General features: G+C 41.4%; 1 protein-coding gene across 2 annotated transcripts in view; it reads left to right on the forward strand.

The window, feature by feature from the left end:
- The window catches only part of DDR2 (discoidin domain receptor tyrosine kinase 2), a 211,208-nt gene that overhangs the window by 84,619 nt on the left and 99,837 nt on the right, over positions 1-26,752 (forward strand). For both annotated transcript variants that reach the window (XM_040359729.1, XM_040359730.1), the window contains exons 2-6: positions 6,065-6,169; positions 6,567-6,669; positions 13,534-13,765; positions 19,025-19,172; positions 24,420-24,525. In XM_040359729.1, coding sequence (XP_040215663.1) covers positions 6,065-6,169; positions 6,567-6,669; positions 13,534-13,765; positions 19,025-19,172; positions 24,420-24,525 — 694 coding nt within the window. The remainder of the gene's footprint in view (positions 1-6,064; positions 6,170-6,566; positions 6,670-13,533; positions 13,766-19,024; positions 19,173-24,419; positions 24,526-26,752) is intronic.

The following is a 26,752-nucleotide window of genomic DNA, read 5'->3' on the forward strand; positions in this document are numbered from 1 at the left end:
TGGTTGGTGGCACTAATAGGTGACACTGATGAGGAGGCACTGATGGGCACTGATTGGCAGCACTGATGGGCACTGATTGGCAGCACCTATGGGCACAGATTGGCAGCATTGATGGCTTGCACAGCCTGTCAGAAGCTACATTCAGAGCGGCCAATATAAATACAAGCTGACACACTACAGCAGACTGATAGGATCACAGTGCTTATAATAATAATTATTTGTATATTACTCATGGTAATTAACCCCTTGCCACCCAGGCCAATTCTGACACTTCTCTACTACATGTAAAAATCATCATTTGTTTTTTTGCTAGAAAATTACTCTATGGTGGTCTTTGCACTTTTTATGTTGCAGGGTACAGAGCTGCACGATTCTGGCTAAAATGAGAATTGCAATTTTTTTGCTTAGAAGATAGATCACGATTCTCTCACGATTGTTGCGGCGTAACATCATCTTTCACATAAAAAAAAAAAAAAATGGGCTAACTTCACTGTTTTGTTTTTATTATTCATTGAAGTGGGAAAATACAGTGTGACATAACATATTGCAGCAATAGCCATTGTATTCCCTAGAGTCTCTGCTAAAATATATATAATGTTTGGCGGTTCCAAGTAATTTTCTAGCAAATAATATTGCTTTCTAACTTAAGAAACAAGTGTTGGACTTTAAGTGGTTAAATTTTGTTACAATGTTAGTTAGTTACAATGTTTCATTTTGTTTACAAACTTCGCAGACTGCCCAGATTTGTTCTTTACACACAGAAGTGTATCCCTTTGATCTAAGAAGGAAGTGTCAGTTACAATGTTTCCTGTTAAAAACTTGGCAGACTGCCCACATATTTTCTTTTGACAGCTGAAAGTCTCTCCACTTGTTATATGAAAGAATCAGCAAACTCTGCATTGAAGATCGTCAGGGGGGTTGAATCGAGATCACGATTTTTTTAACGATTAATTGTGCAATTCTAGCACGGTATTTGCGCAGCAATTTTTCAAACATGTTTTTTTGGAAAAAAATGTTTCATTCATTAAAAAAACAGTTAGTTAGTTAAGTTAGCACATTTTTTTTTTGGTATCCTAAGCGATGCTTTACATTTTTTTAGGTTACATGTTTAGAGTTACAGAGGAGGTCTAGTACTAGAATTATTGTTCTCGCTCTAACGATCGTGGCGTATGTAACTTGTGTGTATCTGGCTCTGATACTACCAGTGCCTACCCAGCCACTGACTAGTATCTCTCCCCAGCCTGTCCCCACACACCCTCTCACCTGCTGACCTGTGGATGGGGGAATCACTCCTGCAGTGTTATTGTGTTCTGCCAGTGCGTACAATGATCAGTGTTGCTAACTTTAGCTGGCAGCACTGATTGTTTTAAGAAAAAAAAAACAGGCTGGTTGTACTCAAGTTGATTAATAGATTGACTTGTGTAAAACCAGCTAGCCCATACATAGATTGACTATGGCTGGTCTCTGCATAATTGGCGTAATTTCAACCCATGTATGACCCGCTTAACCACTACTCAGTCCCTAAATATCCTTCCACTCCTGTACATAGTGCTCACTGTCATACTCTCCACACTCCTCTCCTGTACATAGTGCCCACTGTCATACTCTCCACACTTCTCTCCTATACATAGTACCCACTGTCATACCCTACACACTCCTCTCCTGTACATAGTGCCCACTGTCATACCCTCCACACTCCTCTCCTATACATAGTGCCCACTGTCATACCCTTCACACTCCTCTCCTGTACATAGTGCCTGCTGTCATACACTTCTCTCCTGTACTTAGTGCCCACTGTCGCACCCTCCACACTCCTCTCCTGTACATACTGCTCACTGTCATACCCTCCACACTCCTCTCCTATACATAGTGCCCACTGTCATACCCTCCACACTCCTCTCCTATACATAGTGTTCACTGTCATACCCTCTACACTCCTCTCCTATACATAGAGCCCACTATCATACTATCTACATTCCTCTCCTGTACATACTGCCCATAGTGCTTTTTTCCGTACCCTTTGTACTCCTCTCCTGTACATAGTGCCCACTGTTAGACCCTCCACATTCCTCTCCCTCACCTGCACATACTTCCCACTTATATACCGTCCATACTCCTCCCCTATGTCGCTTACCCACAAAAACAGTTCTTTAAAATTATACTGAATATCCTCAATGTTACCAGCTCTAGAATGGACACACTTTTGTTAGTTCAACTAAAGGAAATATCAGTTCTCATATTTGTTCTGCCCCATTATTAGTACTCCTTTAATTTTGTGATTACTACTATGATGTATAGAGGAACATCGGGGATCTCAGCTACTCTAAATATAGCACTTATATAAAAAAGTGTCCCTGAAAATATTTTTTAAATGTTGGCAACTGTGCACTTAGGCACTGCCCAAGGGCCACCGTCCACCGGGTCAGTAGGGGGCCCCATGAGAGGCTCCTGGGATCCTGTGATAATAAAGCGGTAGTAAACTTTCCTGACATTACTACTTTTTAGAGGCCCTGGGGTAGGTTATGCCACAACGTACAAGTATGCACAGCATATTAGCACATTAGTGTACACTTACATTTTCAGACTGAGCCCTCCAGTGCTGCGATGAATCAGGCGGGGCCCGGGCGCTTACATCTTCACCCGGTCTTCCTTCTGGGTTCTGTGCCTTTGGTCACTTGCCTTGGCTGGGCTGCGTTCATGTCATTCCCACGCATTTATTTATTATTTATTACACCCCATTCACACCTCCGCGACAAAACGCCCGACGCCGGCCGCTCGTGTCGCTGGAGGGGAGAATTCCCATTGCTGTCTATGAGATGGTTCACATCTCATAGACGCCGTACACCTGCGGCATGAAAAAAAGTCCCGGACCCTTTTTTTCAGGCGGCATTGGCGTTCGGCCATACAAAGCAATAGGAAGGATTTGTAAAAAAAAAGTTACACTATTCGCGGCAAAATACGTCGCGTACGCGGCATTACTTGTCGCGGAGGTGTGAATGCAGCCTGAAAGGCCCCACCAAAATCCTCAGCACCAGGCTCATGTTGTTCTTAATCTGGCCCTGTACATATGACATGATGTATATGCTTGTATATACACAAATAAAGTCTCCAAAAGCTGGAAAAATGACTGTAGAAGAAAATACACTATATTGTCGAAAGTATTGGGACACCTGCCTTTACACGCACATGAACTTTAATGGCATCCCAGTCTTAGACCCCATTCACACCTTCGCGTTTTGTCGCATGTAGCGCGACGCGAACAAACGCCAGAGGGACGAAAAGCAATGAAAGTCAATGGGGATGGTTCACATCTGCACGCTGATGCGCCTGACGCGCATCGCCTGTAGTCAAAAGAAGTTCCGGACCCTTTTTTGTCGCGCAATACGCGCGATATGCGCGTATTTGAGCGTTTTTGGTTTTCCATTGAAATCAATGTAAAACGCCAGATACGCGCGTATTGCGCGACAACAAGCGTTTGCTACAGGCGTTTCGTCAATAGAACTTGTCGCCCATGCAGAAGATTAAAAAAATCTACCAACATAGCAACAAGTGATGAAAAGATGATAGTTTTTCCTATTGGCTAAAAAAAAAACGTCTAAGTACAAAAACGTCGGACAACGCTGTATGCAAACGCGCATATTAGCATGAATACGCGCGGAAAAAACGCCTAAAAAAAACGCCGGAAAACGACGCTATTGCCTACGCCTAGGTGTGAATGCAGCCTTAGTCCGTAGGGTTCAAAATTAAGTTGGCCCACCCTTTGCAGCCATTATAGGAATATTGAACCCTGCGGACTAAGATTGAGATGCTATTAACCACTTGCCGCCCGCCAATGACATATTGACGGCGGCAAAGTGGTTGTAGAATCCTGACTGGACGTCATATGACGTCCTCAGGATTCTGAGCCGCTGCGCGCCCCCGGGGAAGCCCACCCTGGACAAGGGAAGGGCAAAAAAAAAAAAAAAAAGGTAAAAAAAAAAAAAGTCTGGGGAAAAAAAAAACATAAAAAAAAAAAGGATGACAATCAGTGCCCACAAATGGGCACTGACTGGCAACATTGGTAAATCAGTGCCGCCCCACAGTGTCCATCAGTGCCACCCCACAGTGTCCATCAGTGCCCCCCCACAGTGTCCATCAGTGCCACCCCACAGTGCCCATCCATGCCCAGTGCCCACCTATCAGTGCCCATCTGTGCCACCCATAAGTGCCGCCCATGAGTGCCCATCTGTGCCACCTATGAGTGCCCAGTGCCGCCCATCATGTGCCGCCCATCAGTGCCGCCTATGTGTGCCCATCAGTGCCGCCTATGTGTGCCCATCAGTGCCGCCTATGTGTGCCCATCAGTGCCGCCTATGAGTGCCCATCAGTGCCGCATACCAGCGCCGCCAATCAGTGCCACCTCATCTGTGCCCATCAGTACTACCTCATCGATGTCCATCAGTGCCATCTCATCGGTGCCCATCAGTGCCGCCATATCAGTGCCTGTAATTGAAAGAGAAAAGTTACTTATTTACAAAATAATTAACAGAAAAAAATAAAAACGTAATTTTTTTTCAAAATGTTCAGTCTTTTTTTAGTTGTTGCGCAGAAAAAAAAATCGCAGAGGTGATCAAATACCACCAAAAGAAAGCTCTATTTGTGGGGGAAAAAGGACGCCAATTTTGTTTGGGTACAGTGTAGCGTGACCGCGCAATTGCCATTCAAAGTGTGACAGTGCTGAAAGCTGAAAATTGGCTTGGGCGGGAAGGTGTATAAGTGCCCTGTATGGAAGTGGTTAAAGTTCATGCCTGTAAAGGCAGGCATCCCAATACTTTTGACAATATAGTGTATATTTCACTACATGTAATGGGATGGATTTACTAAAGGCATATAAACTTTGCAACTGCAGCTACTCCAGAGCTTAGTAAATGAGGGGAGCTCTGCTGACTTTCATGATCTGGTCATGTGCAAGTAAAAATGCATTTTTTTAATTTTCTTTGCATGTGTATTCTTTGTAAAGTGAAGCTTTGCCTCATTTACTAAGCTCTGGAGCAACTTGCAATATGCACAGTCTATTTGTCTTAAAGGGTACAAAATAAAAACAAAAATAATATATCATATACAATTGCGACACAAGTTATTAAGATATTGTAATTTAACGTTATTAAAAGTTACCTTTCTTTTGGTCCAAAATGGCCACCAAAATGGCCACCTGGAGGTATTCTGTACACAGAATGTGTACAGAACGCCCCCCAGATATGTAATTTCCTGCTTGTGTGATTGGCTCACTGATTTTCCCAGAAGTCTGCACTAAGATACAAGCCAGATTTCAGGCATCCCCTGCAGCAAAAATGTAATTTTGGGCGTTCTACTGCCAATAGGAAATCACCTCTAAAGGGATGCAGAGCCTGCAATTTTCCTCATTTGAGCCTTGCAGGTGCTGCAGCTGGTTGATAATTATGAAATCACTCCCATTAGACTCACACATGGGAACACACAGGGATTTCTTCAGAATAACAAAAGGTAGGAACCTGCAGAAAAATTGTTAAAATCCTTGTAATGTACATAGATCACCTAGAGGGGAAATGTTACTCTTTAAAGCGGAACTATAGACAAAACCTTTTTTTTAAGTTTGTATAGGGGTATTAGATTTCGGAAGGGATGGTTATCTTTGTCCCATTGGAAGATTTCCCCTCTAAAGCCTTGTACACACAATCGGATTTTCCGCGGACAAAGCATAGGATTTTTGTCCGAAATACGTTGGCCAGGAACTTGTATTGCATACAAACAGCAAATAATTGTTGGCCAACAAACACGAAACAATGTGTTTTCTCAGCCCTTTGGGCAACTTCTGCTAATGTTGTGTTATGGTTAGCATTGCTTCTGAGCATGCGTGTCTGTACTTTATATTATTTTCCGACGGACTTTAGGGAAAATGTGTCCAAACACCTACATACCGTAAGCGATCTGGTTCTGTAAATGGAGCCCAATAGTCTTCAAGCATTTGAATATACTTATATTTATATATATTTATTAAGGTAAATACTTCATTTGAAAAAGTGAAACTTTTCATAATTTTTTTTAGGTTGTGTTGACTTCAGCCACGGGAAGATGTTGGTGAAAAAAGAAATAATCCACATTTTACTACTAATCCTAATTCTGGATTTTGTCGAATCACAGGTCAATCCCGGTAAGCCCTATTTTTTTTTTTTTTTAACAGCCTTGATTTGAGCTGCATGCAGTATTTTCAGATGAATTAATATTACAACAATATTCATGTTATGGCACACTTTGGCACAGTCTTTGTATGAATGGCTACGTTGTACTAACACATGATTATTGATTTCAACAGGAATATATTTTATCTATCTGACCATACTTATTGCAAATGGATTTGGATTATTTATATACAGTATATCAACAACTATATAGAGTCAGGGTTTTTCTGATTGTATATAAACTGAAAGAATTGTACAAACCAATTATAATGTGTGTGGGGTGATCCTAGGTGCTCATGGGACCCAGTTATTTAATGCTGAAATCTTACCAGCTATGACACAAACAACATGCCTATTTCTTCATTTCAGCTGTATGCCGCTATCCATTGGGCATGACTGGAAGACAGATTCTGGATGAAGATATTACTGCGTCTAGTCAGTGGTCAGAATCTACGGCAGCAAAATATGGCAGGTATGTCCATTAATTGGGCAGAGACTTTTATAAGAAAAGGACAGGCGCTTAAAGGATAAGTTCACCCTCCATAACATATTACATGTTACACCCATATTCAGGGTTTAACATGTAACATGTTACAGATTGCTAATCCCCAGATCGATCTCCCATTGTGACAGTGAGCGAGGATCTTTTCCAACCACTCGCTGTCACAATTTTAGAAAAACGTGGCCATGCGGAGCTCCGCCCACCCGGCCTTGTCATTCCTTCACGAAGTTCTGTGAATTGACTAAATGTATCGACAGCCTTTTGTGGCTGTCAACTTATAGTACTCGATAAACTACCAGGGGGGCGATGATCGCTCAATCTGCTGAACGTGGGTACAGTGCTTTGCAGGCTCCTAGTAAAAAAAGTAATAAATGCACATTTTATTACCTGCAAAAAGATGTTTTTTTGTTTTGTTTTTTTTTTACAAAGGTGAACCTATCCTTTAAGTAAAATGTATCTGCTAGATATTACATTGTAAAATATTATTTTTGTGATTTCATATTACATACTATAATAATCAGCAAACAATCAGACTGCAGCTTTCAACATTCAGCTGCCCTATATTGTAAAAGCTGATACTGTACCTGGTTGCTGTATAATTCTTTATATAATTATTTCTGCAGTAATCTATCATATTGTTAATAGATGCAAAATATTTTATTGGATGACATTTTCCATTTATTTAGTGCTGTGATAATACAGGGACCTCTGTTTTTCTTCTGTTGTTGGATCTTGGTGCCATGTGATGTTGCCACATGGCTGTGCAATAGGAATGCAGGCAACCAGTTTACTCACTGTCAGGCCTCGTACACACAACCGAGTTTCTTGGCAGAATTCAGCCAGAAACTCGATCGGAGCTGAATTCTGCCGAGAAACCCGGCGTGTGTACACTTTCGGCCGAGGAAGACGACGAGTTCCTCGTCGAGCCAAATAGAGAACATGTTCTCTATTTCCTCATTGTTCAATGAGGAAAGTTGGCTCGCCGAGATCACAATGAGTTTTGCCCGTCGAGTTCCTCGGACGTGTGTACGGGGCCTAAGAGTCACAAAGCCTTGGACAACAGAATCAGTCTCTATGCCGCTAGTCCCAGGTGGCTTACTCCTGGATTCTTTAGTGCCAAGATTCTAGCACCAGAACCTGAATTAATTAAAGGCCTCAAGTATTGAGTATATGACTGTAAAAGTGTTTGTATTTCTCTGTAACCAATCAAGTTGTCCATTTCTTTAAAAACAATGCTTTTGGTTTAGGGTTAATGTTAGGAGTTGGGTCAGGTGAAGGTTTTAATTTTAGTGGTTAGGTTTAAGTGCAGGGTTGAGTTTAGGGTTTGTGTTCCAGATAAAGATTTACTGCTAAACACCAGGATAAGCAAAAATTCTTTACATACAAAAGACTTGTATTCTTTACTTGAATCTTGACATTCTTTGTGTATTTCTTCCCAATCATTACAGTAATCCAGCGTGAAACATTGCCTCTATGTTACTTCTTTCTGTATTAAGACTGTATTCTAGACCGGTCACTGTTGCTCTCTCTCTCTCTCTCTCTCTCTCTCTCTCTCTCTCTCTCTCTCTCTCTCTCTCTCTCTCTCTCTCTCTCTCTCTCTCTCTCTCTCCTTGTGTAGTGTATATCATGTACTGGAGGCCAATGGAGAGAGGGCTTCCCTTGCGGCTAAGTTCCCAGACTCCCCTGAAAGAGAGAACAGGAGGAGTCAGGCTCAAAGTAGCACAGGTCACCAGTGATGTTGTTTGCAGTGGAACTCAGATGAGTTTTTGATGTGCTAAGTAGTGGCTGCAGACAGGTGGTACCTGTGAGAAATGGCAGGTCTGTAGTAGCGCTGAGAAAATGGTAAGTTAGTTCAAGCCAGAGTTGGGAGCCAGAAGGGTAACAGAGCAGGCAGGGTCAATGGGGAAGCCAAAGTCAGACATAGGAGACAGTAGAGAATATCCGTGGACAAGCTGAGGTCAGGTCAGGAGACAGGCAGGAGAATAGTAAAGGACAAGCTGAGTTGGTAGCAGAGAACTTTCAGGAACAAGGATCACAGGAACACGGTATAAGCTGAAGCTCAATCAGCAACTTGCCACTAACAGACTTCCTTATGAAGACCCATGTGACCTGATGGTAAAGATGCTTCTTCTCCTGCCATTGGTGTCTTGACAGATGCTGGGTCCTAGAGTCCTTCTCCTACCATTGGTTCCCTGACAGTGTAATCAGTGTTGTATCTGCCCCCTGTAGTTTCCTGCAGACTGCATGTAGTAGGAGGACCTGATGGGTCCCACTTACAGCTCTGCTTTCCTGATGGGCTTTGTGTAGCACAATGATAATGTCACTTCTACTTTTACAAAGTAATATTTGGTTTCGTAATGGCATTTAATACACACAAATGGATTTAAATCCTTTGTGGCTATTGAGAAATATATTAGAATACATTTTTTTTTGCCGAGTTCAACCTTAAGTTCATGTCTTAAATTTTTGATACAAATAGGGATTAAGAATTGCATTTACAATTATGGTGAATTAGTGACAAAACTTTACAGTTGTGTCCATAAGTTTACATACCCTGGCAGAATTTACAATTTCTTGCCCATTTTTCAGAGAATATAAATGATAACACAAAAACTTTTCTTTCACTCATAGTTAGTGTTTGGCTGAAGCTATTTATTATCAGTCATCTGTATTTACGCTTTTTAAATCAACAGAAACTACCCAAACGACCCTGATCAAAAGTTTATATACCCCAGTTCTTAACCTCCCTGGCGGTATGATTCGGTCTGAAAAAACATGCTGAAAGCGGTACAATTATTTGCAAGGAAATTTGGTGTTTTATACTGTAGGCCTGTGATTTTTAGGAATAACTCACTTAAATCTGACCAAACAAGAATCTAATAGGCATCCCGGGTATGACATTTTTTTAAAAACAAAATTTTAAATTATAATATAATAAATAATTATAAATAATTATAGCAAGTAATAATATAATAAAAATAAAAATTATTCAATAATGTAATCAAATCAAAATCACTGAAATTTTCTCAGTTGCAGAATTGTTGCTGTCATTATTTCTTTTTTTTTATGACGAATTTCCCCGCAAATCGCTATCGCACAATTCTGCAAGTGATTATAATTTATTATCGCTGTTTTCTAGCTGATCTAAAACCATTTTTGACATAAAAAGACACTTTTGGTTGCTATGGACAATCTACAGTTTTCAGGCAGAAAGAAAGGTTGTTATTATATAAAATGACATGTAGGGCACTGGGCAGACCACTAGGGACAAGGGGGGTGTGTTTTTTTTACATACAGTACTGTAATCTATAAGATTACAGTATACTGTATGTATAGTGTTTGTTTACAAACACTATAACGTTGCAGGGAACGGAGATCCGCGGCACAGGAGGACGCTGTGTGAATCGAGCGAGGTCTCGCTCGCTCACACAGCGTGGTGACATCGCTGGATCCAGGACAAGGTAAGCCAGCGCACGCTGTAGGCTCTGCACATCTACCCCGAGCGTGACTCGGGGTTACCGATCGTAACATGAAAAACCCACCCCGAGTCACGCTCGGGAATACCGCCAGGGGGGTTAATACCATGTATTGCCCCCTTTAACATCAATGACAGCTTGAAGTCTTTTGTGGTATTTGTGAATGAGGCTCTTTATCTTCTCAGATGTAAAGCTTCCCCTTTCCTCTTAGCAAAAAGCCTGCGGTTCCTGTAAATTCTTTGGCTGTCTTACATGAACTGCACGTTTAGATCTCCCCAGAGTGGCTCAATGATATTGAGATCAGGAGACTGAGATGGCAACTCCAGAACCTTCACTTTATTCTGCTGTAGCCAATGACCGGTCGACTTGGCCTTGTGTTTTGTATCATTGTCCTGTTGGAATGTCCAAGTACCTCCCATACGCATATTCCTGGCTGGTGAATGCAAATGTTTCTTCAGTATTTTTTGATAACATACTGCATTCATCTTGCCATCAATTTTGACCAGATTTCCTGTGCCTTTGTAGCTCACACATCCCCAAAACATCAGCGATCCACCTCTGTACATTTTCTCATAGGCCTTGTTAACTTCTCTCCAAATGTAGCGTTTATGGTTGTTGCCAAAACGCTCAATATTGGTCTCATCACTCCAAATGACTTTGTGCCAGAAGTTTCGAGGCTTGTCTCTGTGCTATTTGGCGTATTGTAAGCAGGATAATTGGTGGCATTTGCATAGTAATGGCTTTCTTTAAGTGCCTCCTTATTGTGCATTTGTGCATCTTGAAACAGCCACAGCACATGTTTTCAGAGAGTCCTGTATTTCACCTGAGGTTATATGTGGGTTTTTCTTTGCATTTCAAACAATTTTCCTGGCAGTTGTGGCTGAAATTTTAGTTGGTCTACCTGACCTCATTTTCCATTTCTTGATTAGTTTGATCACTGCTGATTGGCATTCTCAATTCCGTGGATATCTTTTTATATCCCTTTCCTGTTTTATACAGTTCAACTACCTTTTCTCTCAGATCCTTTGACAATTATTTTGCTTTCCCCATGACCCAGAATCCAGAAACATCAGTGCAGCACTGGATAAAAGATGCAAGGGTCTGTCAGGAGTCCAGAAACGCATTGACCTTTTATACATACACACTAATTACAAGAAAACAGATCACAGGTGAGGATGGTTACCTTTAGCCTTGGTTCACACTGGTGCGATTTGACATGTCAAATCGCATGTCAAATCGGCAGCATGTGCTGGTTATTGCCAGCAATGGCACCATCCTAATCGGTGTGACGCGGCATCTGCGGTGCTGCACTAATTTCAAAAAGTAGTTTCTGTACTACTTTTTGTGATTTCAGCAAAGGGTATGTAAACTTATGAGCACAACTGTAAGTTCCAATACTACCACACCAAAAAACAACAGCCAATTTTCAGCACAAAAAAAATGAATGTTCCATTATTAAATGGTAACTTTATGTTTGCTTTATAAGCTGTCAAAATCCCCCACACCTTCCTCAATAAAAAGGCTAAATAAAACCACAGACCTCAAATTCATATAGTATTTACATCAAGAAGTACTTTCATTGCTTGCTCACAGCCTGGCAGGATTTACAGCATAAAAGAGCCAGGTGTTTCTGCCATAGTGTGCTTGTACTTACAGCCAGCTATAGAGAACATCAACTTGGCTATGCCCATGCTTGGCATCAGTGATTCTATTTGGTAATTTAATTAAGAGGTTTGGGATATGCAGTTTTTGTTCACATTATATTAATTCCTTCAGGCTTTTTACTTTAAATTTACGTTTCTGTCCTCCAGATTTACCCACTGTCCATGTCATGTTCCCAAATTCAATGTACAGTGGTTACTAAAAGTGACTCATGTTTTTTTTTGCTGTCTTTGTTCCTGCTGGGAAGATCCACACTCTGTTTGTCCTGATGGCCATTATTACTGAGTCAGAAAGGTAAAAATCCTGCATTTTATACTTATCATGAGATCAAGAAGTGAAGGGAAATCTTCCAAAGCAGACAAATGTCTTGGGGACAGCTGCCTACAATGAGAATTCCCCTCACTTTGGGGAAATGTCCTTTCATTTTCCCTTGCATCTCCAAGATAAGAAGTAGAAGAACCCCCCCCCCCCCCCAGAGGGAGACAGCAAAAAAGAGTAAAAAATTACTTAACCTCCCTGGCGGTATGATTCTGTCTGGAATTACGTACCAAAAGCGGGACAATTATTTTGCAAGGAAATTTGGCGTTTTATACTGTAGGCCTGTAATTCTTAGGAATAACTCATTTAAATCTGACCAAACAAGAGTCTTGTAGGCATCCCGGGTATGATTTTTTTTTAAAACAAAATTATAAATTATAATATAATAAATAATTATAAATAATTATAACAAATAATAATATAATTATAATAAAAATTATTCAATAATGTAATCAACTCAAAATCACTGAAATTTGCTCAGTTGCAGAATTGTCGCTATTTCCGTATTTCGTATTTCCCCACAAATCGCTATCGCACAATTCTGCAAGTGATTATAATTTATCGCTGTTTTCTAGCTGCTCTAAAACCATTTTTGACATAAAGGGACACTTTTGGACAATCTACAGTTTTCAGGCAGAAAGAATATAAAATAACATGTAGGGCACTGGGCAGACCACTAGGGACAAGGGGGTGTGTATTTTTTACATACAGTACTGTAATCTATAAGATTACAGTATACTGTATGTATTGTGTTTGTTTACTTTTTTGAATTTGGCGCCGTTCTCCACCCCCGTGCGTCGTAACGTCGCAGGGAACGGAGATCGTGGCACACGGGGACACTGTGAATCGAGCGAGGACCCGCTCGCTCACACAGCGGGGATGCATCGCAGGATCCAGGGACAAGGTGAGTAACTTGACTGTGGATGCTGCGAAGGTAAGCCGCTGCACACTCTGCACAGCTACCCCGAGCGTGACTCGGGGATACCGATCCTAGCATCGAAAATCCACCCCGAGTCACGCTCGGGGATACCGCCAGGCAGGTTAATGGGAATCCTAAAGTTTAACTTGGGGAAATTAAAAATTGGCAGTTACAGCGAGGATCCCTTTGCACTGGTAGCGTTAAATGCAAATTTTTGCCTAGGGTACCCCTTTTACTTACCTTATAAATGCTTCCATGTGACTGGTCCCCTGAAGCCTTTTCACTTTGGTGTCCTGGCCAGCATGTTTATATATAGCTTATAATACTTTCAATCATACATTTATAATTGTGTTATTGCTTAAAAAAATTGTGCAAATCATAATACAAGGAATTAGAGATCTATCATCTGTTTAATGCAAGGATAAATGTATATGAAGTCTGAAACTTATTGTCAAACAGGTTGGATTTAGAAGAAGGAGATGGGGCATGGTGTCCAGAGTTACCGGTAGATCCAGAAGAACTGACAGAATTCCTGCAGATTGATTTGCGGGTCCTTCATTTCATAACCTTGGTAGGCACTCAAGGTCGACATGCAGGAGGACATGGCAACGAATTTGCTCAGATGTTTAAAATAAACTACAGTAGAGATGGCACTCGTTGGATCTCCTGGAAAAATCGACACGGCAGTCAGGTACAAACACTGTATAATTTCAACTTTTCTAAAGGGTGAATCACAACCATCTGTAACAGTGATTCCCTTAAAGTAATGGCCATTAAAGCTGCAGAGATGTGCATGACTGAGATAGAAGGTGCTGGCTGGTGATTTAACCCCATCAGCTCAACATCTACCCGGACCTAAAATATAGTTTAGTAATCTTGACCTATAATGTAAGAAAATATGGATAATGGATTGCTGTTAAGGTACTTGGTGATAGGTTACTTCATCAAGTAAAGCTGGCCACACACAGTCAAAGTTGACCAACTTATTAGAGGTTTCAGGCAGCCTCTTACCAATCATAGCTTTTAAAACCATGCCAAATTATATGTGTAGTTTAGAACAGTGGTTATTATATAACTATAAATTCAACAGTACATAAGATACAACATATACAGAATCCAGGGAAAAAAATAAAAAATGGATGCTGGAAAATGAAAAGTATATAATCTGATTAATTTTATAGTATTAAACCTAGTAGTTATTGTGGTATAAAGTATATTCTTTCATTATTTGCTGTATGGTGGAGCTAAAATTAAGTAAGTTTTCCAAACTTTGCACTGATGAAATGGTTATGCATGAAATAACAGATGTTATAAAAATCCATCTGAGGTATTCAGTCTTTTATGTATCTTTCCATATCCACCTCCTGTGAAAATAAGTTTCAAATTTAGGGAGCAAAAACTTCTGTACCTACTCAGCTAGGTTTACGGGTTAAACAAATCTTTTTCAAAATTCACAATGGAATTCGTGTTGGTCTGCAGCAGGACCCTCAGGGCATAGTTGTGAAAATCTTTCCCTCCAATACATTTTTTTAACTGGAAGAGGAAACAGTAAAGTATAGAGACTTTGATAGGTTAATATTTGGGCCTTGCCCTTTCTGGAAGTTTAATAAAAATTATATTTGAGAATATGCACACACATTTGGAAGTGTATGTACAGGCATAAAGTACAAATATTCTCCTCTCCCAGATGGTTGCTGTAAGATGTATCATGGAACTAGGGACATCCAACTTCCCCAAAGACAGATGGCAGCTCACAAACCGCCCCGTTGGCACCCTGGCATGCACAGAAAGACTGTGCATGCGCCCGGACCAGCTGGTACTGGGAAAACGATGGTATGACCCATAGCACAGGGAGAGCCAATGGAGACGAAGAGTAGTACATTAGTCCGCAGGGTTGCTATGACAATGTGTTTTAGAGGCGTGGCCTCCTTTATCAAGTCACGCGCAAACCTCTGATACACAGCTATTTATTGGGAGTTGCCTCATCTCTCCTCCAACCCATCTTAACCTCCCTGGCGGTATGATTCTGTCTGGAATTACGTACCAAAAGCGGTACAATTATTTTGCAAGGAAATTTGGCATTTTATACTGTAGGCCTGTAATTTTTAGAAATAACTCACTTAAATCTGACCAAGCAAGAGTCTTGTAGGCATCCTGGGTATGATTTTTTTTTTAAAACAAAATTATAAATTATAATATAATACATAATTATAAATAATTATAACAAATAATAATATAATTATAATAAAAATTATTCAATAATGTAATCAACTCAAAATCACTGAAATGTGCTCAGTTGCAGAATTGTCGCTGTCATTATTTTTTTTTTTTATGACGAATTTCCCCACAAATCGCTATCGCACATTTCTGCAAGTGATTATAATTTATTATCGCTGTTTTCTAGCTGATCTAAAACCATTTTTGACATAAAGGGACACTTTTGGACAATCTACAGTTTTTAGGCAGAAATTACATTTTTTATTTTTATAAAAGTACATGTAGGGCACTGGGCAGACCACTAGGGACAAGGGGTGTGTGTATTTTTTACATACAGTACTGTAATCTATAAGATTACAGTATGCTGTATGTAAAGTGTTTGTTTACTTTTTTGAATTTGGCGCCGTTCTCCGCTCCCGTGCGTCGTAACGTCGCAGGGAACGGAGATCGGCGGCACACGGGGAGACTGTGAATCGAGCGAGGAGGTCCCGCTCGCTCACACAGCAGGGTGGCATCGCTGGATCCAGGGACAAGGTGAGTTACTTGCCTGTGGATCCAGCGAAAGGTAAGCTGCGCCGCTGCACGTCCACCCCGAGCGTGACTCGGGGATACCGATCTTAGCATTGAAAACCAACCCCGAGTCACGCTCGGGTTTACCGCCAGGGTGGTTAAAGGGGTCAGGCCAGAAGGGGAAAACTCACATTAATAACAGTAAATGGGGTTGATAGCAACTGTAACTACTAGATTATTTGGGAAATTACACATGCAGAAGACTTATATATATATATAATTATGTGACAGGAAGTCAGGTAAATCTGTGGGTGTTGTCACAGATGGAAGATACATTTCTGCCTTGTTTGGACAATAAACCAATTAATATCAGGTGGTGTCGGCTGCAGAAGCAGCCAGAAAGATTTAAGGGCGTTGGAAAACTTCAGCTGTTCAGAATGAGGCAATTAAGGCCTCTATAAGTAATCCAGAGGATTACTACTGATTGCTGCATCCTGAGGCTTTCTGAGTGAAGGAGAGCAGTGAACAGAAATACTTCTGAAGAGGTGAAGTGCTGTTGATTTGATTTTTCTGTGTGATAAAAATCAAAAAGAGACTATTGTTTTCTGATGTAGGACCAGCAGTGTCTGCCCAGCACTAGGCTGTGCGAGACTCTATATAGGTTCCTGTGTGGTGAAGGTAGACGCCCCAAGTGGCCAGGGTTTATTTTATGTTTGATTTTGTTTATGCTGTTTGGATGCTTGCACTTGTTTCCAGCAAGATGGAAGAATAAACCAAAATCTTTGCTTTCAACCGTCTAAGGCTGTTTCTCTGTATAAATCAGTGTGTAGTGAACCCATCCAGGGGGTCACACACCCCGCTACCGAGCTAATCCCTTACAATATATATATATAAAATAGAATATATGCTAAAAACATCTACTAAATTCATATAATAATTAAAAACATATAAAGCTATGTAAATTCATGACAAATCTATTAAAAATTAAATCATGACAGCAGAAACATCACATCCTGCCAACAGAGTGAATAAAGCCAGGAAGCAAAGCATACAGGGAATTGTAGTTCCAGGACTCATTTCACATTGAGATTGCACTTGTTTTAGAACTCTAACTTCCACACTGCTGAGGAGAGAAGAACAGCCTGCTGGGAGAGGATATAAAAAGGCTGATCTAAGCCTAGATCTCTTGGGACGCCGCTCTGGATCTGCAAGCAGGGGCTCGGTGTTGGAGGGTGATGAGGCTGAGTTGTGGCTTGCACAAGAAGAGTCACCACACGTTACACACAAGTCTTCTGTGTGTGTAACTTCTAAATGAATCTAATACTTAAGGTTGCTATCAGCCCCATTTACTGTTAATAATGTGAGTTTTTCTCTCCTTGCAAGTCCCCTTTATGATGGGTTGGAGGGGGGGTGACGCAACTCTTAATAAATAGCTGTGTATCAGAGGTATGGGTGTGACTTGATAAAAGAGGCCATGTCTCTGAAATGTGTTGTCATAGCAACCCTGTGGGCTGACGTACTACTCTCCGTCTCCATCGGTACTCCTTGTACTGAGGGCCGTACCATTGTTGCTCGGCACTGGCTGGCCCGGCGCATGTACTGTCTTCGTGCATGTCAGAGGTGCTGTTGAGCGTCTATTGAGCTGCAATTTCGTCTTTGGGGAGGTTGGATGTCCCTCATTCCATGATACATCTTACAGCAACCACCCGGGAGAGGAGAATATGTATACCTCATGCCTGTACATACACTTCCAAATGTGAGTGCAACTTGTAAAAGTTTTTATTATGCGTTTTATTAAACAGCATCACACTAGGGTGGACATGCGCTCTTTTCTCTTCTCATTTCCTGTTTAGATATACTTCCACCACCCAGTGGATTTACTATGGAGCTGCAGCGTTTTAGTGATAGAACTTTATAAAAACACACACACATCTTTAAAGCACTAGTGTAACGCTCAGCGCTGAAACGCCTGATTGTGAAAAATAGTGGGAGGACATGCATAAGTATGCTGATTCGCCAATAGCAACAACAAAAAAAATATTGTAGAGGTAAGAATATAATACATTTTAAATAAAAAACAAAAGTTTTTGTAAAAAATCAACCTATCAAAGTCCTGAAATAAACGAGTTGAACATGGAGTTCTAGGGGGTGCGCCCCTGTCAACTCTGAGTCTCTAAAACAAATGTTGCAAAGGGAGCAAGTCTGCTTCCGGCATGGGCTGGGGGACTCGATCACTATGGGAAAAGGAAGGAAAATATGGAAGAGAAGCGCCAGGCAAATCCTAGTGTAGTATTATTTTATTTGATTAAAATACAAATCGTTGACAATATAAGTTGCACTTACATAGTGCTAGTGGGGGTAAGTGCTTTCCAGATCCAGCATAACAGAAGAGCCACCGGGGTGTCCCTCTGAAAGAGTCCATGAGCGATGTGTGTCAGCGGGAAGCTGAAGCTTTGAGGGACCTGGGGAGGCCGCTGGCTATGTAACTGTGTAGGAGCATTCCGGAGCTGTCAGAGTGAGAAGCCGCATACCACTGTGTCTGGTCAATCCTGATTGGTGCTTCTCTTCCTTTTTTGCCTTGCTTTTAGTGATAGAAGATGCTTATTTCATTTAATCAATATTACCAGCTGGATTTGGGGTTTCTGTGATCAATGCATGAACTGGTGAATTGTTTGTTTTTTTGTACTTTGGGAATCAGTAGAAACGTCTGCCAAAGAGCTTCTAAGAATTTCCCTGGGAACTGTTAACATCCTAGTGTAAAGTTGCAAGAGTTTTGATTCATGTCTAATAGCTGTAGGCTCATAAAGGGGTTAAAGCTGTTTAGCTCACATTCCCCTAGGTGCTTCTGAGCTACTGAAGAATACTAACGAAACATAAAAGATGTTTTTAGCTTTTTCTTTGGGTTGTAAGTGGGGTTCCATTTCACATGAACTTCCTCACAATTGTTAACGCCTAACTTTGGGGACCATAATATTTTTTCTAAATGTTCTACTGTGAAAAAATAAGATTCTAAAGCCCTCCTTTTCCAATTATGTAATATAGGATTTAGCATTGCACATCTACCAAAAATGCTGTCCTAAAATTAATAGTAAAATTGTGTCCCTGCTTGTAATAATTGATTAGCTTTACATATGTACTGTATATAGTTATCATAATAAGAAAGTATGCTATTATTTCCTTATTTCTAATTTTCATATTCTCATTAAATCACATATGTTTACAGCTTCTTGAAGGAAATATCAACCCTTATGACATAGTCTTAAAGGATCTGGAACCACCGATTATTGCTAGATTTCTACGTTTCATCCCAGTTACTGATCATTCTATGAATGTGTGTTTACGAGTGGAGCTATATGGCTGCGTCTGGCTAGGTAAGAGTCAAATAGCCTCAAACAGTTACCTTTGGAAATGTGTTGTTATTATTATATATTTCAATATGTATTTTATAGCTAGCTGCCAAAATAAAAACGTTAAAAATACCTTATCTACTTGCTACCCAAAAAGTCTACAGATTACTTTATATTGTATTTATAAACTTTTTCTATTTTTTATGATTGTCTGTGTCTACTGTTATTAAGTGTAAAACCCTCTTACCCCCTGCTATTAGGGACCCCTAGAATTCTAGGTATTATTAGTCAGTCATAATTATAGCACCAGACCTCCTCTGTAACTCTAAATATGTCATTTGTAAAATTTGGCGCCATTCCACTAGTGTGAGCAATTTTAAAGCGTGACATGTTAGGTATCTATTTACATGGTGTAACAACATCTTTCACAGTATACAAAAAAAAATCAGGTCATCTTTAGTGTTTTTTTTTATATATTAATGAAACAGTTTTTTCCCCCCAAAAAAACTTTGAAAAGTTTGAAAAATTGCTGTGCAAATATCGTGTAACTTAAAAAGTTGCATTGCCCACCATTTTATTCCCTAGGGTGTCTGCTAAAACAATATATATAATGTTTGGGGTTCTGAGTAATTTTCTAGCAAACAAATGTATTACATGTAGGAGAGAAGTGTCAGAATTGGCCTGGGTGGCAAGGGGTTAATTACCATAAGTAATATACAAATAAGTATTATATATTGTTTTTAAGGTAATTTACTATATTTTCAAAAGCTGTACTCAAGCAGGTGGCTTAACTGACACATTACTGAAGTTTGAAGTTATAACTTCAAACCAGTAATTTCACAGTAAATAGATAAATAATAAATTATGTTGTAACATACAGTAGAGTATTTAGGTTTTGTGCTGTCCTAGGCCTGACTAAACTCATGCACCACCTAATTTAAATATGGCCCATCCCTTCCTGTGAAGGCCACACCCCTTGCTGTTTAAGACCTGCCCTGAAATTTTCAAGTGGTGACACTAGTTCCGAGGGTCGGGTGGGCAATGGATTCCCCTGATTTACATAGATTTCCTCTCGCTTCCTGTTTGGCAATGGGGCAGGAAGTGAAGGGAAATCTCCACAATGGGACAGGGGTGGTAAAAAATAAACTGACAGGGGCTATAACCCTCCCTAACTATCCAAAATGAAAAAAAAAATGTTGCCAATAGTTCTACTTTAAGTACAAGTTTCTGATAATTTTATGGAGAGATATAACCATGCCAATGGTGCAGCAGAAACATATAGCACAGCAAGGAAGGTTTGTGGTCCAGGATCATAGGACAGTCAAAATTACAAACACAAGCAAAAATTACAAAACTTTTTTCAAAGATCAAATTTGGTGTTTATTTTTTATTATCTAAAAAAATAGATGTGCTCTGGCATAGCGATGGCCCCCCTACCCGTGAAGTACTCCATGTATTTTTGACGTACATTTTGAGCAGTTTGGGGGGCCAAGCCAGTACGGCCAGTGTCCAGGCCAGTCAGGGTTTCAGAATGTCCGGCCTCAGGCCCAAGGTTTGAAAGATAGGAAACTGAATGTCTGCGCAGAAAATTATGCAGTATGCAGCAGCAAAAGACAATGGTGTTAAGTTTATATTCCGCCATGTGGATGGCTGTCAGGAACAGGCAGAACCGGCTGGCCATTATCCCAAAGGCATTCTCGACAACCCTCCAGGCTCTGGCCAGCCGGTAATTAAAAAGCCTCCTCTCCGGGGTGAGGGTCCTCTGGGGAAACGGCCTCATCAGGTGTGGTCCCAGCCCGAAAGCTTCATCCGCGACACACACAAACACCAGTCCCTCCACATTATCTTCATCCGGTGGCAGTGCCAGGCCACCAGTCTGGAGACGTTGGGCAAACTCTGTTTGCGCGAATACTCCGCCATCTGACATCCGGCCATTCGTCCCCAAGTCCACATACATGAAATCATACTGTGCCGACACCACCGCCATAAACACAATACTATCAAAACCTTTATAATTATAAAAGTAGGACCCCGAACGGGGTGGCGGCACTATGCGCACGTGTTTCCCATCAATTGCCCCTCCGCAGTTAGGGAAGTCCCACCGCTGGGCAAAATGGGATGCCACAGTCTGCCATTCCTGTGGCGTGGAAGGAAACTGTGGAGTCAAACAAAAAAAAATTAGTACTTTTGCACATAAACATTGCAATCAGATTACAAAAAGACATCCTTGTCCAACATCAGTATAACATTTATTTGAGTGAGTATTTCAAACCAAAAATAAAATAGGCTTCATCCCCGAGACGTGTTCTTCCATCATCCAAGTAATGCAGAAGCATGCGAGTAAAGTGATACCACGTGTGAGACTTTTACACCTGGCCATATACAGAAGCTGAACATCCAAGTAGCACCTCTTAGGCGTTCTAGGAGCATAAATAAAAGAGGGGAGATTTGGGGACTTTAGATGAGATGCTTTTTTAAGCAAACAGTAAGTATAAATAAAGTTGTAAACGTTTTTAATCAGGCTCACACTTACCACCCAAACAGCAAGCCAAATTAAACTGTCTAACTGTATATGTTAAAAGCAGAGGATTGGTTGCACGCATTTGCAAGTACATGATTAAGCTGCAGAGCCATCGACAAGGCTCTCTGCGTTCTGCAGTCCTAACTAAACTTTTAAAGTCTCCTCAATAGAGGCATATAAATACTGTGTTCGAGGGACATAAATTACACATATAATTTTCTGACAACCACCTGGAGCACCAGGACTATGAAATTACCCACAATATTTTGGAAAATAAATACCCCAAGGTATATTATATAAGGCATAGTGAGTCTTTTGAACGTGTCATTTTTTTCCACAAGTTTTTTGAAAAATGTGCAAAGAAAATTAAAACGTATTTTTTTTTACACAAAGTTGTCAATTTATATGATGTTTCTAACACATAGCATGTACATAGAATGTACATAGGAAAAAATTACACCCCAAAGTACATTCTGCTACTCCTCCCGGGTATAGTGATACCACACGTGTGAGACTTTTACACAGTCTGGCCACATACAGAGGCCCAACATTCAGGGAGCACTGTTGGGTCTTCTAGGGACATAAATTACACATATAATTTCATGACAACCAAGAGACAGGTACTCTGATCGGCTGGTGACAGGTACTAGGTGCTCTGATGAGCTAGGGGCAGGTACTTGGGTACTCTGATGGGCTGGAGACAGGTATCAGGTACTCTGATGATCTGGTGATAGGTACTCACGTACTCTGAGCTGGTGACAGGTATTTGTGTACTCTGATGAGATGGTAACAGGTACTCTGATTAGCTGGTGATAGGTACTCGGGTACTCTAATGGGTTGGTGACAAGTATCAGGTACTCTTATGAGCTGGTGACAGGTACTCGGGTACTATGATGAGCTGTGACAGGTATTAGGTACTCTGGTGAGCTGGTGACAGGTATTCTGGTACTCTGATGAGCTGGAGACAGGTATTGGGGACTCTGATGAGCTGGTGACAGGTACTCGGGTACTCTAATGAGTAGGTGATAGGTACTCCCATACTCTGATGAGCTGGTGACAGGTACTCAGGTACTCAAAATGGGCTGGTGACAGGTATCAGGTACTCTGATAAACTGGTGACAGGTACTTGGGTACTCTGATGAGCTGGTGACAGGTACTCTGATGAGCTGGTGACAGGTAATCGGGTACTCTGATGAGCAGGTGACAGGTATTGGCTACTCTGATGGGCTGGTGATTGGTATCTGGTACTTTAATGGGCTGGTGACAAGTATCAGGTACTCTCATGAGCTGGTGACAGGCACTCGGGTACTCTGATGAGCTGGTGACAGGTATTGGGTACTCTGGTGAGCTGGTGACAGGTACTCGGGTACTTTGATGAGCTGGAGACAGGTATTGGGTACTCTGATGAGCTGGTATCAGGTACTCAGGTACTCTGGTGAGCTGATGACAGGTACTTGGGTACTCTGATGGGCTTGGGACAGGTACTCAGGTACTCTGATGGTGACATGTACTTGGGTACTCTGATGAGCAGGTGACAGGTACTTGGGTACTCTAATGAGCTGGTCACAGGTACTCAGGCACTCTGCTGAGCTAATGACAGGTACTCGGGTACTCTGATGAGCTGGTGACAGGTACTCGAGCACTCTGATGGGCTGGTGACAGGTACTCGTGTACTCGGATGGGCTGGTGACAAGTACTCGGGTACTCTGATGAGCTGGAGACAGGCCACGGGTACTCTGATGAGCTGGTGACAGGTACTCGGGTACTCTGATGGGCTGGTGACAGGTACTCGTGTACTCGGATGGGCTGGTGACAAGTACTCGGGTACTCTGATGAGCTGGAGACAGGCATCGGGTACTCTGATGAGCTGGTGACAGGTACTCGGGTACTCTGATGAGCTGGTGACAGGTACTCGGGTACTCTGATGAGCTAATGACAGGTACACGTGTATTCTGATGAGCTGATGACAGGTAATCGATTACTCTGATTGGCTGGTGACAGGTACTTAGGTACTCGGATGGTCTGGTGACAGGTACTCGGATGATCTGGTGACAGGTACTCGGATGATCTGGTGACAGGTACTCTTTATTCAGTGAGGCAATCAGGGCACAGTAGTATACACAGTAAACGGTAACTCACTGTTCCCGTGATCTCCTCCTCACACTTTTGTTGACATTCCCTGATTACCAAGCTGCGCACTCACGAGCGGCTTGCACACAGACCTTGAAAATGACCGGTTTTAATGGGACACAGCCGGTCACGTGGTAAACTGACATTTTCATTGGCTCCTTACCCTCATCAAGGATGGGCTGTGTCCTGAGGGACATGCTTCAGTGTGCAGGAGCGGCGATAACAGACGGACGTTTTATGACACCTGCCCGGATGGAGATAGTGTTCATGCCAGCGTAATTTTACTGTGGCCTGGTATGGAAATGAATAAAGTGATACTGATGTAAAAAATCTCTCCTCATTGGTTCACTGACCTTTATTGACAGCAGCAGGAGCCAGTGACGCTTCGCTGATGTCTCAGCCAATGAGGAGGGAGAGGCAGCCGAGTCTTTCATGCAACATCGCTTTATCGAGATGGGGCTCATGTAAGTAATAGGGGGGCTGAGGGGGGCTGCTGTACTCAGAATGCATTGAGATAAAAACCCTTCTGCCTTTAGAACCACTTTAATCTAGCTAACACAATATTTAATATATGTAACAGATCAAAATATGTAAACTTTTTTTTTCTTTTTTTTAAATAGATGGACTTGTCTCTTACAATGCCCCAGCTGGTCAGCAATTTATCTTATCTGATGGCCAGATGATTAACCTAAATGATACTATATATGATGGAGCAGTTGGCTACAGGTAAATTATTGTTATTATTATTATTATTTTTGTCTGCAGAATTTGCTATAATACATCAAGGAAACTATATTATAAATTCTGCATAATGTGGCTGATTTAAAGGCGTAAAGGATAATCACTTTGCAGAGTGGATTTTCCCTTTGCAAGGGGATTTTCACTTAGCTTAGTAAATATGGTGAAGATGTGCCAACATCTATCATTTATCACTTGCAAGCAAAATGTGTTTCCCTCTGATAGGATTTTGAAGGCAACCAAGTGCTCTCCCATTAGGTGTGTGCTCACCTCAGACAATGTTACCACACACTTAAGTTTGGTCAAACAAAGCTTTTTAGTCTTATTGCCTCCTTCCAGTCTGTCAGTGTATATCACCAATGGCAGTGTTTGCTCGATATATGCAAGAGAAAAAGAGCTCAGAATAGTGCTTTAATCGTTTTAAACCATATGTTTATTGAAGGATATATATATCACACTCACATTTGATGGGTGCTGCAGTGCACCAACTATATACAGCGTATTTTAAAATCAAGTGTCTTAGCCTCTCGTCACACCATCCGCCCCTCCCCTACGCGTGATGTCACATGGTCACAAGACTTCCTCAGTGGGATTCCTATTCCTATTTCTTTGTTTGACCGAACTTAAAGGGGTTGTAAAGGTTTCGTCTTTTATTTTCTAAATAGGTTCCTTTAAGCTAGTGCATTGTTGGTTCACTAACATTTCCTTTGATTTCCCTTCTAAATGTTTTTTTTCTTTGTTTGAATTTCTCACTTACTGTTTCTCCTCGGTAAGCTTTCCACCATCATCCGAGCGGTGGAAACTCATTTAGAACAGCTTCCTGAACACCTTACTGAGGAGGAACAGGAAGTGAGAAATTCAGACAAAGAAAACAAAGAAAAAAAACATTTAGAAGGGAAATTGAAGGAAAAGGTAAGTGAACCAACAATGCACTAGCTTAACCACTTAAGACCCGGACCAAAATGCAGCTAAAGGACCCGGACAGGTTTTGCGATTCGGCACTGCGTCGGTTTAACAGACAATTGCGCAGTCGTGCGACGTGGCTCCCAAAATCCCAGTTGGAGCGCAGGAATGAGCCCGCTGCAAAGTATTGCATCAAAAAAATGTATTACACGCCCCTGTTAACCACTTAAGGACCGGACCAATATGCTGCTAAATGACCCAAGGGGTTTTTACAATTCGGCACTGCGTCGCTTTAACAGACAATTGCGCGGTCGTGCAACGTGGCTCCCAAACAAAATTGGCGTCCTTTGTTCCCACAAATAGAGCTTTCTTTTGGTGGTATTAGATCACCTCTGCGGTTTTTATTTTTTGCGCTATAAACAAAAATAAAGCGTCAATTTTGAAAAAAATGCAATGTTTTTTACTTTTTGCTATAATAAATATCCCCCAAAAATGTATATAAAAAAAATTTCCTCAGTTTAGGCCGATACATATTCTTCTACCTATTTTTGGTAAAAAAAATCGCAATAAGCATTTGTCGGTTGGTCTGCGCAAAATTTATAGCGTTTGCAAAATAGGGGATAGTTTTATTGCATTTTTATAAAAAAAAATGTTTTACTACTAATGCCGGCGATCAGCGATTTTTTTTCATGACTGCGACATTATGGCGGACACTTTTGACACATTTTTGGGACAATTGTAATTTTCACAGAAAAAAATGCATTTAAAATGCATTGTTTACCGTAAAAATTACAGTTGCAGTTCGGGAGTTAACCACAGGGGGCACTGAAGGGGTTATGTGTGACCTAATATGTGTTTACAACTGTAGGGGGGTGTGGCTGTAGGTGTGACGTCATCGATTGTGTCCCCCTATAAAAGGGATCACACGATCGATGACGCCGCCACAGTGAAGAACGGGGAAGCTGTGTTTACACACAGCTCTCCCCGTTCTTCAGCTCCGGGGACCGATCGCGGGACTCCAGCGGTGATCGGGTCCCACGGTCACGGTCACGAAACTTCGTACCGGGCCGTGGGCGCGTGCCGTGGGCGCGCGCCCGCGAACCCACAGCTAGGCTTAAAGGGCAACGTACATATACGTTGATGTGCCCAGCCGTGCCATTCTGCCGACGTATATCGGCGTGAAGGGGTCCTTAAGTGGTTAAAGAAACCTATTTAGAAAATAAAAAACAAATCTTTACAACCCCTTTAAGTATGAGGTCACATTGTCTGAGGTGAGCACACACCGAATAGGGGAGCACTTGGGTGCATGTTA

Source organism: Rana temporaria, chromosome 7 (genome assembly GCF_905171775.1).
Source record: "Rana temporaria chromosome 7, aRanTem1.1, whole genome shotgun sequence".
In the NCBI taxonomy this organism is placed as follows: Eukaryota; Metazoa; Chordata; class Amphibia; order Anura; family Ranidae; genus Rana; species Rana temporaria.